Raw genomic sequence first — 14,226 nt, 5'->3', positions numbered from 1 at the left:
GAACTCTGAAGCTTTAGAGGCTTTCTTTACGATTTCGATTAGTATTAGTAGATCGTGTTGCTCCTAGTGAAGCTTGTGTTGATGATTGTATTTTCTTTGTTCTAGGTTCGCAATTTTCATGCCCAACTTCTACTCACGAAGGTAAGGGTAACTCGGTTTTAGAGCGTCTTTGAGTCTTGCATGCTTTTATCGCACTGCCTGTGTTTGAGATGAAGATGTTTATATTGATTGGCAGATGATTATGATTATTATGCTGAATTTGGAAAATGTTTTCTGAGAGGCTTCGGCCGTTTACTGGTTTCTGTCGTTACTGCTTCCTAGTGGATGGAACATGTGGTTACTTTGGATTGGTCCTTGGGTGGGCTTTGTTATTGTCTGACTTGGCATATAGGGCTTGAGTCAAGTGGCGATGAGGAGGTGTGTCCTATCATGGTCCCATCTTGCGAGGTGCTAAGTGGCGATCAGGAGGTGTGTCCTATGATTGTCCCGTCTTGTGTGACGTTAAGTGGCGATTAGGAGGTGTGTCCTATGATTGTCCCGTCATGTATGACGTTATAAGTGGCGATGAGGAGGTGTGTCCTATCATTGTCCCGTCTTGAGAGACGATATTGATCGATCCATTTTGTTAGCAGCATATAGTTGCATTATAGGGAACTAACACCTGACCCTATGTTGTTGGATTTTCGTATTGGTTTATTGATATCTGATTTGATGTTACATTGTTGAGGTTATTATTATCTGAGTCCGATTTATGTTTAAGTTGTTGATATATGAGTTGAGTTATGTTGCTAGTTATTTACCATGCCAGGTAATTAAATTCGAACAGCATGATTTTTCTCTTTTATACATGGTAATTGCATGGAGTTAACCCTTTCTATTTGCTACTTGTTGTTTGGGCGCTTAACGCTATTAGGCGATGGAGATCCTTCCGCCGAGGCATAGCTACTCGAGTTGGAGATCGAGTTGTAAGCGGTGGAGTAGAGGTATGAGAAGCAGCTTTGCTTCTCTTCTTGTGGATTATGTTGGAGTCTCTTTTACTTTATGAGAACTCTGTTATTAAAGTCTTGCTTCCGCCACTGTTAAAGTGCGCATGTTTATTCTGAACCTTACTTATGGTATTGTAAACTATTATTACTGTATATCGGGAAACAAGTTATCTAAATAAAGTTATGGTATGTTTCCAACCTTTTAGCCGAAGTGTTTAGTTGTTTTACAGAAAAAAAATTCCCTTGGTTTTTAGGGATTGCAGATTGGTCCTTAGACTTTGTTAGGTTACTAATGTGACTCCTCAGTTGAGAAATTGGGGTGTTACAAGTACAATGCGATTTTTGGAGTACCCGTGCATCATAGGAAAGTAGCATTCCATGCTCCGACCATGCATGCGGCTATGCTTGACTTTTCTTGTGGACCCTCACTTTGAACCCACCAGCCATATGAGCCGTTAAGAGGGGAACAAAAACCGGCTGGTCAACTGACACCGGCCTAATCTCAAATCGTTTTAGAATTGAAGCCACAACATACTCCATCTCAATGAAAGCCATCTCCTTTCCAAGGCACACCCTCGGACCGGCCTGAAAAACCGGAAACATGTAAGGACTCACACATTTCAAAGCCCCATTACATTTTCCCTTGACCGGTTGATCGAACCACCGGTTCGGTTCAAACTCGCAGCAATTCTTCCCCCAAAGTTCCTCCATCCTCCCCATCCCATATGGGAAATAAGTTACCCTATCTCCTTGTCTTACTCTAGTTCCATCCGGCAACACATCCCTGCGTGCGGCGTGCTTCGAGTCCCACGGCACAGGTGGGTACAACCGCATGGACTCACATAGGCAAGCCTTCAAGAAGTTCATCTCCTTCAAACCCTCATAATCAAAAGCTTTATTCATTTCATCATCACCAAAAACTTCCCTCACACCTTACACTATCATCTCCTCCTTGCTCGGATGCTTGGACAACAACCAAAACAGCCATGTCATCGCAGCGGCGGTGGTGTCCCTCCCAGCCATTATCATGCTGATAACCATATCTCTTACCAAGATCTCATCATGCCCCGCCTCCAACAATCGCGCCAACAAATCCTTCCCTTTCACACCATAGTTCATTCCTTTCTTCTTTTCCTTGATCATTTCAAGCACTGACTCATGAACCAGTTTAACAGCTTCTCTAAGTAACTTCTCGGACCCCACATTGAACAACCTCTTGATCTTCCACACTAAACACATCAGCGCTGCGCCACGCATGGCTCAGATCTCGGTCGCGCTGTCAAACGCGGCCAGAAGTGGCGGTAAAGGCTTAGACATGTCCAAGCAACAAGAGTCTTTACCAAGTGAGACTTTACACACAGTGTCAAATGTGAGCCTCCTCAATATGTCTTCCATGTCTATAACATGATTCTCGGTTGAAGCTCGTTCGAGAAGTGGAAGCAGTCTTTGCTGGACTTCTTCTGCATAACTAGTTGCCTTCAACACTTCATTTTGTGGCTGCTGTTGCTGCCAATCTGCCATTATAACTTGTTTCCATTACAACTTGCTGCCATTCGGGCCTGCTGCCATCATCTCAAAGCATAACAACTCAGCTCGTTGCTACGGGATTCTTGAACAAATCATCATTAAGAAGAAATGTAAAAGAGTGAACCAGGATCTGAGTGAAGAAGAGAGGAGAAAAATGTAAAAGGAGCTAATTAACAACTGAACACAACCATCGACTCTCATTTTTCCTTAAATATTTCCCAAGAAACAAACACTTCAGCTCTGATTTTAATTCCACCTGATAACAAATGGCTTCCACGAATCCAGCTGAAGAGAGGGATACAAGAGAGGAAGAACCGAAGAGAAGGATGTAGAAACTTGTACAGGTTCCCTGTTTTGGACTTACCGCTATTTATTTTACTTAAATCTTAAAGTGTAGTGTGTTAGCATTATTCACACTGAAAATGATTAAAAGATGAAGCAATAGAGTAAGAAGTCAAATAAAATAAGAACTACTGCAAGAATTTCCCTTCCACATCTCGAACAGATGTAGGCAATTCGTTTCAAAGCACATGGATCGAAACCCAAGATCGATCGTCAACAGCATTGCCTATCGTTAGGCAAAAGACTCTCCAACACGGTGAATTGGATAAGCAGTAGCCGCAGCTGGAACCTGCCCAAACCTCACTGGAGTTTTAAGCAACACGGTGCTGGAGTTTTAAATGAGCTGGGAGGATATAATTAAAGTAAGAGGACTACTAACAACACACTCTTTAAAGGTCACACTCTTTGGGTGTTTTGATGGTTTCCAACTGAGGACTTGTAGGTTGGGTACGATTCTCTAAACCAATAGACCACTCAGAAAACAGGCAAAAATGAGTACTAATTAAACTTTAAAATAGCAAAAAAAAAAAAAAACTCAAATTGTACGAAATTTAATCCATAATATCAAAAGAAAAATATTACATCCATGAAAACCGTTAATCCATGAAAATTTAGGAAACTTATTTTTTGATATACCTTGCTGGTATAACCTGTCTCAATATCTTTCGGTTCTCTGGCAGATTTAGAGAACAAAATAAATTGCAGCAGTACCGTCTACTGAGGCAAAAATTTAGTCACAATAAATTGATGAACAAGTATATAAATCATCCCAGTTTAGCATTAGGACCTCCGTCTTTTCCGAACCTCCCTTTTGATTGGCAGCTTTCCTTTGTCAGGGTTAGAATTGGACCTAAGAGGTTGGTCGCAGTTCATCCCCATTGAAGATGTCAAAACATTTCCATTGTGCGAGTCGTCTGGTGTTTGAGATAGGGGTACATTTCCAGGGTGAAGACTGAAGTTACTCTGACATAAACCACTAGGAGCAGCACTTGTGAGAGGAGTGACATTGAGAGGGTTAAACATAGATCCAAACATGCTATCCAGTGGCATTGGCAGTGCATGACTGGCTATGTAAACAGGACCATTGAATACAATTTGGGGTGTTCTGGCGTGAAATGGTGGCTGGTCAGTACCTGCATATTCTCTGGAAAACTGGTTTTGAGCAGCTGCAGGATGAGTAGGATAATCTGAGAATTGACGAGTCACCGGAATAGGTTGCTTCTTCGGATTTTGGCGGCGCACAGGTGTAGCAACAGGGGTGCTATATGGTCTTCCAATATCTCTGCTTTCTCCACCTATCACAAGAGGCAAGTTGGAGATATTGTCATTTCTGCAGACTTTCTTGTGTTGAGAACCATCCATGTGCTTAATTCCTTTACCAGAATGTTCTTTACCAGCCTTAAGAGAATCTGATGCTTTCTTTACCAGCCTTAAACCATTTGAATTTCCAAAGTCGAACCCTGACTTTGATGACTGTCCCCTCACTGAAACTCGCTGATATGGGGAGTCTGAATATGACTTTTCAGGTCCTACAGATACCAATGCTGAAGAACTGGGATTTACTTGGTTTTTCTTCCACACAACACAACCAATCAGGGAATCTTTGTTCACCTTAACGGCTCTCTTGCCATTGTAGGATCCATGTTTTGCAAGTAAGGTGATTATTTTGTCACTTCGAGGACAGATATAAAGATCAATGCCAGGTAGTAGCTTAGCCAACCCAACTCTCTCAGATTCTTTATATTTTTCTGCAACCTGTTAATGAGGTGAACAATATTTTAAGCAAAAGACATATTTTGAAAATTGAACTCATGGCGCTGTTAAATATTTATCAAATTAGCCTCACCGTTTTCATGTCCGTCGGTCCATATTTTGAAGATCCTTCTTTCCAACGCAGAGAAACTACCTGAAATTGCATCGTTAAGAGTAATTTAAATTCTCATAACAGTGGCTGTTAGAATGTTATAGCTCTGACAATACAGTAGGTATGAAAATTTTAATAAGACCTGCAGTGGAATTAAGTATATAAATTTGTCCACCTAACCTCATAGCAAATTAGCCATCATACAATAAGAAACAAATGACAAGCTAAAGTCTTCAGTCAGTCTGTTCAAAAAATTTGTAAAAATAATATGGACAAGCACTAATTAACTATGGATTATCCACTTAGAATAGATAGGTTTTAATGAACAGATTTCACTGCACTAATCTAAAGTATCATTCAGGATATATACACAAGTCCTATACTACTCTAGGATACAAGGAAAATCTGAGCAGCCTAAGGGCTGGTCGTATTGGTTGCCATGGGCAGAGTATGCTATAACACCAACTGGCCCATTTCAATTAACTCTACTCCGTTTGAGATTGTCTATGGAAGGAAACCACCATCTATGTTCAGTTTCTTACCTAGTGAGATCAGGGGTGAGACAATCAAATAACATAAGTATCACCTAGCTCGGGCACAACTCTATGAAGAAACAGGCTGATCAGCATCGGCGAGATTTATGTTTTCAAGCAGGTGATCAAGTCTATATCAAACTTTAACCTAATAAACAACACTCACTAGCTAGGAGGATCAAAGCTCTCTGCTAGATTTGGCTCCTCCCCTCAGCCAAATGAAAATAACAAGTTCATATTGGAGGTGTAAATTACAAGTGAAATTTATAAATGAAGGACAGGAAAGATGAACAGCAGATTACAGAAACAAAAATAAAAAAAATGGTAGGAGTTGTAATTTTACAAATTCAAATGATCAAGAAGTCACCTAGAATTCTTATCTAACAATTGATAATCTCATATTTATATGCCATTTAAATGTATGAAAACTAAGTCATCATGCTCAACAAATAGTATAGTATGCTATTCAAATGATGAAAAACAGGACCAAACTTTCAAACACACAAAATTTTGTTACAGGATTTTATAATGCCACTCCAAATGATAAATAGTCAAAGGGTTTTCTCTATTTCTTCACCAAAGATTGATCCAGTTGCATATATTGCATAGATTAATTTTTGGGATATAAAACTAATTGCAGCATTGAGTCCAACAGCCTGAATAGTGAATACATTTATTAATAGAATGGTAACAATTCCTTACCATAAGGCCTCTGTTGGGTGAGCGACAAACATCTCGAACATAATTTTCAAAATCAACTAATTTTACTCTCCCTTTCACTTCAACAAATTCAGACCACTTGATGTCAGGCATCTTTTCACCACTACAAAAGAGAATAAACACATATGAAGTTAATACTAAAAAGTGTAACAAAATTTCATTTTACCGTAAAAAATCAAGTTACCACCACAACATATCTTTGGAAACTGAACTAGCATGCCAAGCAATATTCCGAGGAAAAGGGTTTAGCAGTCACAATTTCTACACATCACTAGGAAAGTACAAAAATAATTTTATTTTCCTTACTTTGAAGTTTGAATGAATTTAACTTGATTTTCCTATAAGCAAAAAAAGGACTTCTTTATCATCTCTCTATATACAAAAAGAGAACTATACTGGTTTTGATCAATTTAAAAATAAAATGTACATAACTTCATTTTATTGAATAAGCTATTATGTAAGGCCAAAATGGCCAACTTATATAATTACATTTAAAATCAAACCAAATCCCACCAAAATTGATAAGCATTCTAAAATAAGAAAAATGCAATCCATGGGATTGTAAAACTTCAATCAATTGATATTTGTAATATTTGGAACAAAATATTTGATCTACATACAAACCAAATTAAATCCCATTTTTTAACATTCCAATTAAGCTCTTCAGAAGATTATAACAATAATAATATAAAGGACAATAACAATAATTATATAATCATTTACAATAGCACTAATTTGGAAAACAACAATAACGATAATGTTTCAAAAAACAACAATAATAAAACACCCTACATTACTATCTAATATTTTGGAAAAAATGTTCTTATAATACCTTTTTTCTAGATCTCTTTTTACAAATAACTATTCTTATTAGCTTCATACAAAAGCACTCAAACAACTTTGTTTACTACTTTTTAATTCTTTTTTATTGAAAAGACCAGATAAAATTTAAACAAAAATAAATAAATTAATAAAGTTTTTTTTTTTTAAATAACAAGGTACAACCAAATAGCCCCCCAAATCAAGTGGAGCCAAACTGCGGTTTGCAACCTGGCTTCAAAGTTATCAATATTTTTATTATGTAAATACAGTGCTAGAAACATTACCTGTTATAGAAGACAATTGCAGAAACAGTAGTGGAAGGGTTCAGCTTGAGGTACCCATCCCAGAGCTTTTCAACTGGAGCTACCTTCTGAGCAAGATTTTTGCATTTTTCATGAGATTGAATATTCCCTACTACCGCATCAGCATTCTGGTTACAACTTTCACCTAATTCTCCTGCTCCCTTCATTCTTTGGTTTTTCACTTGTCCATGCCCTCCTTTTTTTTTACAACCATCTTCCATGACCTTTTGTCGATGACAAGCACCAGATTGGACTTCATTCCTCACTAAGTTATTTCCAGCCTTTTTAGAAGAAGCACTGGGGCCCCTAGAGTGACTTCCAACTTTGTTGATCATATTCCTTGTAGCAACATTAAAAAACTAATCACTTGGTTTCATATCACCTAGTCCTCCATTCTGACTTTTCACGCCACAATCTGAAATAGAACCAATGATTAGAAGCAAGATATCTCTATTACACTAAAACATAATTCAAAAGCCAGTATTCTTATGAAAGATTGGCCCTATCAACCTCATCTTGATTAATTATTAACGAGGACTTATCCCTATTATCAGTCAGAATGTAGATCACTTAGGCTAATGTGTGTGTATGCCTTTTGATCATGCAATGAGTGCTATATATGGCTGGATGATAGCAATTTGATCAGCAAACACAATAAATTATCTAATCTGCATCAAAAACATTAAAAGGCTATTTGGGTTTGTGCATCCACTCTTGGAAGAACATAATGTATCGTAAAGATGGTCAAGTCTTGCTTAGGTGGTTTGGGCATGTATGAAGAAGATCCGTGGACGCACCAGTTAATTAGGAGGGTTGAATAGATGTAAAACATCCCAGTAGTTAAGGGTTCTATAGGCCAAACCACTAGGAGAGATTTAGTGGTAAATGGTCTATTAGTGAATCTAATAAATGACATAGCATTATGGCATCATTTGATTCATGTAGTTGCCCCCATTAATTGAAATTAGATCACATCTTCCTTTCTTCATTTCATCACATCTTCCTCCACTTCTTCCAAAAAGGGGGGAAAAAGCAATTGAATAAGCTATTTTGAAATAAAAGTAACTGAAATTTGATTATTAATGTGCCCTTTAATGAGTCATATTTTTTACATTATTAAGAGAATTTACAGCCAAAATGCATCCTTAAAATATCTACAACACACAATTCATTACTAGTGCTATCTAGATGCTGAGGCAAGTACAGTTAAATTCTTTGTGATGACCACTTTTCGTATCAGCTTAAGACAATGCACAGGTGACAGGCCCATTTTACCACTTGGTCATAAAGGTATTAATACTATGTGATTAACCAACACTTCTAGAAGTTTAAGCTATGATGTAGAGACTTATGAAAGATTTTATATCTTGAACAGTCTGATAGAATAGAATATTAGAATATAATATTCTTGTAAATACATTTACAAGAATATTCTATTCTAACAATCACAGTCGTTCTAAGGTTCACCTTGGGGTAAAGTTTATAGATGGCATATTAGTGTGATTTAATCCTGAATTTATTAATTCATGAACTAATGTTGCAAGCCTGCAAGTTTTTCAATCAATGCACTCCTGAACATCATTTAAACTTTTACATTGTTTCACAAAAAATATAGTAGATAATAACTGTTTGAGCTTACTGAAACAAAGATGCAAGGTCCATAGTCCATACTCATTTAAAAGGCAAGTACTAACAGAGGAAGTTGCATCCTGGCCGGTAAGCCGTTTTTCGATCAAATATTTTCTTTTGTTGATAAACAATGGTATTCCTTTGGTGATCTAGAGGAATTGTAAAGGTAGTCAGGGGCTAAAGGCCTTCTTAAGCCACTAAAGTGAGAGGCACCACAAAGTACTGGCCTCACTTAAGCAGGGCATTGACAGGAAAAGAAGAAAACATCAAAATATTATATTATTTTGCTTTAATATGCCATCTAAATTAACTGCTAAGGTATAACATTTAGAGTAAATATTAAAGATCAAAAGGTTCAATATGCAAAACCTTGTCAGCTGCTTCCCACTGATACTTCAAACAACAAGAACAACAAGAACAACAACAATAACAACAACAACAACAACATCAACAACAACAACAACAAAAACAACAACAACAACAACAACAACAACAACAACAACAACAACAACAACAACAAAAGTCTTATCCCACTACGTGAGGTCGGCTATATGAATCACACTACGCCACTGATAGTCCAAGGTGATACTTCAGGGATTTTTATAGTTATCAGTAAGGTTATAAAGTGTGCTTCCCTAACATGGTAATTCCTGAACCAGCTAGAAGTACTAATCCCTTCTAGCACCTATGACTTCACTTCACTAGACACTCTACGCATTCTAGGCAACAGATAATGCTAGTATGCTACCTAAGCATGGTGAACATGGTAGTCAAAATTAAGGGGAATAAAATTGGTGTAGTTTGGACTTTGGACAAATGCTGTTAAGTGAAGATTTTTGTGAAAGATATTTTCCTGATAGAGGAAATTCTGATGAAGAATTTCAAAATTGCTCTGGAGAAGGTAGAATTTGAAATTCTTTATTTTGTGTTGATGAAATTCCCTGTAACTTTTAAAAAAAATTCTTTTGATTCCCAAGCAAATGCATTTTACATTCAATTATTTAAAATCCCCCCAACAAATGCATTACCCCTCTTTAGGTTTACTCCATAAACACATGCTTTGAATCTGTCTCAGGCAATGTAAACAAAATCTGTTTCATGCAGTTGCACAGAGAGATAGCATGGTTGTTTCCAGAGACCATCAATTGTTAGAAAACAATTTTTTTTGTGATTGTCATGATAGATAGGTTTTGATTATCCTCATGCCCACCAATCAACCAAAATTTCATGAAACAAAACCATTTCAGAGACCCATGAATGCAGAAAGACAGAGGAGTCAAAAATTGAGAGAAAAGAAATTGAAAGACTGAAATATTTTCCCTCAATCCCATCAATCAGACGCTGCAAAAAATTTCCCATGCAAATAATGCAGGTGTTGAATTGAGTGAGAGCAACCAGAGGAACATGTAGATCAATGAGAGCAAAACTAAAACACTAGTAAACTGTAAACAATCTACTGAAAAAATATATATAATTGTGTTTATTTACCTCAGAATCAAATGCTGAGTTACAGGGTTAGCTGCTGCTGCTTCTGTCGATGCTGCCGATACTGATCACGTTGTGGCTATGCATGGAACAAGAAATTCTGGTCGAGGAAAGAAAAGATGAAGAAGAAGAAAAGAAGAAAAAGACAGGAACAGTGTGTGTCACGTCTTATGAAGACAGTTACTCTAGGATATGCTTAGTCAAGAAGGATCATAAATTCAAAACAAAATCCATGTGGGGACATGATATTTACCCACAGTTGGAAATATAAATGAGTAAAGTTTAACAAATTAATGAGTGGTACACAATTTATTATTTATTTATTATTTTAATATGAAAAATATTGAAATATATCATATAAATTAAATTTATGTTTGAATTTTTTGAAACCATTTTATTTTTGGGTTGAAAACATCCCTGACATATGCACCCTCATTTAAAGTGGTCATTATAGCTTTTTATCCCTAAAGAAAAAAATTGTTTTAAAAAGTCTTTGTGACGTCATAATGTTTATGTAGATTTTTTTTTTAAGTAATAAACAATATACGTAGGCAGCTTACGTGGACAATTCACATCCTTTTTAGTCCCTTAAAATTTTCTTTTATCAAATTAAGTCCTTCTCTCACCTCATCGCTCACTCAATCACCATACATGAGTTTTGACGTCACAATGCTTATGTGGAATTTTTTAAGCCAATAATCAGTCCACATAAGCAGTCTATGTGACATCTCACATTCTTTTTAGTCCTTGAAATTTTATTTCATGAAATTAAGTTCTTCTCTCACATCGTTCACCGGATTTAACTTTATGATCATTTTCTTCAAATATTCCAACCGAGTTTTTTTTAAAACAAGAATTTTATTGATAAAACCCGGCATATGAGAACAACCCTCTCAAATAGGATAGTAAACCACCAAAACCCAACACAAGCACACCCAAGAACAAGCCTCATTAAAGCCGAGTTATCATTAAGAAATAAGAGAATGATTAAATTTGATTAAAGAAAATTATAAGGAATAAAAAGGATGTAAATGTCCACATGGCCACATATACTTCCTACGTAAACTGATTATTGATTAAAAAATTCCAAATAAGCATTATGACGGAAGTGATATATTATATTAAACTTTTGTTTGAATTTTAAAATATTAAATATAATACACGTATATCCAAAAAAATCAATGAAAGAATGTGTCAACATTTAGTATATAATATATAAGTAAAATTTATTTGAGAAAGTATTAGTGATATATTAATTAAAATATTAATTAAAAATTAATGAAAAACTTTAATTGGAATACATTATTAATTAATAAATATAATAGTAAATTGTATATAATTAAAATGTCAACATTTACTAATTATTTTTTAATTGAAAATCTTAAAATACATTTAATGATACCTATTTCTTGTACTAATTATATAAATAAAAAACTTATGCATAATTAAAATATCAAAATTTCAAATTATTTACTATATATTTGTATATTATTAAAATTAACATTATTTTTAAATTATTCAAACTTATATATGCTAAGCTTTATTTTCAAAAGGTATTTTTAACATAGTTTAATTTACTGACATTTTACGTAACTAATGTGTGCAATACTAACGAAAACTAAGGAAAAGTGTTGATCACTTCCGGAAGATACATGAATCACGATCTTCACAACACTTAAAATATGAGGATCATTGAACTTACAAATGATTTGGAAAACTTTACCAGATGGCACGAAAACTCAAACAATCTACTTGATGACAAAAGATCACCCTTAGAAAAAGTAGGCCTAGGATAGACTAGTAAACAAGAACAGTATAAACCTCATGATAATCCTTCTAGTTGTTGTTTTGCATATGGGAAGTCTAAGCACACTACTTCTAAGGGTTTGCTCATAAACAAAATATGATACTTCTAGTATATATGCAACCTGGCTCTCTAATCCCGTGTTTATCAAAAAGGTGAATGAAAAGTTGCGGATGTGCGTAGATTACACGGACTTGAGCAAAGCCTTCCTCAAATATCTATTCCCACTTCAGAATATAGATAAGTTAGTGGACAATTCCTCATGTTTTCAGTTTCTTTCATTCATGGATGTTTTACTCAAGGTATAATCAAATACCAATGTACCCGTTGATGAGGAGAAAACAATCTTCATAATTGATAATGCAAATTACTGTTATATATAATAGGGCTGAGCATCGGTCGGTTATGGTCGGGTTCGGTTGAAAAATCCCACACCGCGGCAAACCGATGCCCTGCATATATAGAACAGTTGTCGTCCACTTAGCTTGTCGGTTTTGTCGGTTGTCGGTTTTTCGGTTAAGCGGATGACTCGGGTGGGTTGATTCGGATTGGCTCTCTGTTGGGAAAGGGAAATTAGCTTCAAGGTTATCAAGCAAAAAACAGGGGCTACCAAAATTTGGTTAGAGTTTGACCAAAAAATTGATGGTTACAGAAGAATGAGTAAAAAAGACATTGAAGGGGAAGAAGATGAAATTGAAAACCCTAAAGTTGTGGGCGAGGTGTTAGGGAGAGGAAGAAGGCGATGCCGTTGCTGGAGGAAGTGGGGTTGAGGTTGTTGGAGAGGAAGGAGGTGGTGCTGGTTTATGCTGACTTGTGGGTAATGGGTACGCATCGCTCGGTTGCTTCTATGAAGGTGGGTGTCGTCGTCGCAACGACAAGGCGACATGAAGTAGGCGAAGGCGACGACGTGAATCGAAGGCTGTAAGTGAGAGGGTTTGAGTTTGAGAGATCTGAGAAGAAGATTGGTAGCTGCAAGAGATAAGAATGAAGTGAGAGGTACATGTTTTTGTGTTTGGGGCCGGTTAGGGTTAAGGTAAGAAACGTGGTAGATTTTTTATTTTTATTTTTGGAGGAACTTACTCTCTCTATCTACTGGGCTGGGCTGGAACAAGTATGTTTTTTTGTTCGGGCGGGTTCGGTCACTGACAGTTTTTGTATTCCTGAACCGAACCCGCCCATGTGAACCCATAAGAACCCGTTTTAATGACCCGCTCACCCGCAGACCCGTCCTGGACCGCCCGTAAGCATTGGGTTGGGCTCGGATTGGGCGGATCTTGGTCGGGTCGGCTTTTTTGAGCAGCCCTAATATATAAGATGATGTCGTTTTGATTAGGGCGCAGTGTGCTCTTTTGTTGGGGCTTAGTTCATGACTGTACAGATGATGTTGTCTTAAATCAAATTGCGGCCCAAATTCTTGCGCGAAGTAGGTTGTAGTGAGGTTTTTAGGGTTTTGGGTTTTGGTTCTTTCTGGGTCTTATTGTGCCTTGTTGTTTGGTTCTTTTGATGATAGTTATAGGTTTTGGGGGGTTGCCTCTTATCTCTTGTTGTGGGTGTTTTGGTGGGCAATTAGGTTTTTGGGTTGTCCTTGATTTTACTATCTTTTTGGATGGTATTTCCCCCTTTTTTAAGGGTTGTGTATTCATGTATTATTCTATTATATATATATATATATATATATATATAAGATGATGTCGTTAAACTTAAACAACACAAGCACTATTTATTAAAGAATGATGATTGTAGATAGACGATATAATTGTCATAACGATGATCACCAGAGATCATGTAGGAAATTTGGCAGTAGTCTTCCAACAATTGAGAATGTTCAATATGACAGAGAGAATGAATCTTTTCCTTCCATTGACTAACAATATATTTGGTGCAATTACCGTGTTTTTTTTGAACTCCAATTACCGTGTTAGATGCAACTTGGATCTATTGAGGGAGAGCAAGGAGAAAGAAAGAAAAAGAGGAGGAGAGAGAATGTTTTTAAAATAAAATTTGTAAAAAATTATATAGATGGTATTTAAAACTTTTGTTTCATATTTAATTTATTTAACCCATTTTTTTTATGTTACCTAGTCCAATAAAGTTCAAAAAATTATGGACAAGTCATTATCCGTCCAATAAACTTAGTGAATGGATCTTATCTATCCATTTAATTTTCATCTTATAGTTGGATGGAATTCATTGCGGATGGATTTGATGGTTT

At 36.3% G+C, this 14,226-nt stretch overlaps 1 protein-coding gene and 1 pseudogene across 1 annotated transcript; both read right to left on the bottom strand.

The window, feature by feature from the left end:
• Positions 1–1,385: 1,385 nt before the first annotated feature.
• LOC130724741 (cytochrome P450 94B3-like) lies at positions 1,386–2,507 on the bottom strand (annotated as a pseudogene).
• A 411-nt stretch (positions 2,508–2,918) lies between these two features.
• LOC130723973 (uncharacterized) lies at positions 2,919–10,499 on the bottom strand. Its single transcript, XM_057575124.1, has 5 exons — positions 10,214–10,499; positions 7,079–7,511; positions 5,955–6,075; positions 4,702–4,761; positions 2,919–4,610 (listed from the first exon to the last, which is right to left on the bottom strand). Exons 2-5 carry the CDS (start codon positions 7,429–7,431, stop codon positions 3,636–3,638), a joined length of 1,509 nt encoding a protein of 502 aa, XP_057431107.1. The 5' UTR covers positions 7,432–7,511; positions 10,214–10,499; the 3' UTR covers positions 2,919–3,635.
• Between the last annotated feature and the right edge of the window lie 3,727 nt (positions 10,500–14,226).

This window comes from Lotus japonicus, chromosome 6 (genome assembly GCF_012489685.1).
Source record: "Lotus japonicus ecotype B-129 chromosome 6, LjGifu_v1.2".
NCBI classification, from domain to species: domain Eukaryota; kingdom Viridiplantae; phylum Streptophyta; class Magnoliopsida; order Fabales; family Fabaceae; genus Lotus; species Lotus japonicus.
Note: the sequence above shows the minus strand (reverse complement) of the source record. Positions and strands in the feature narration are given on the sequence as shown.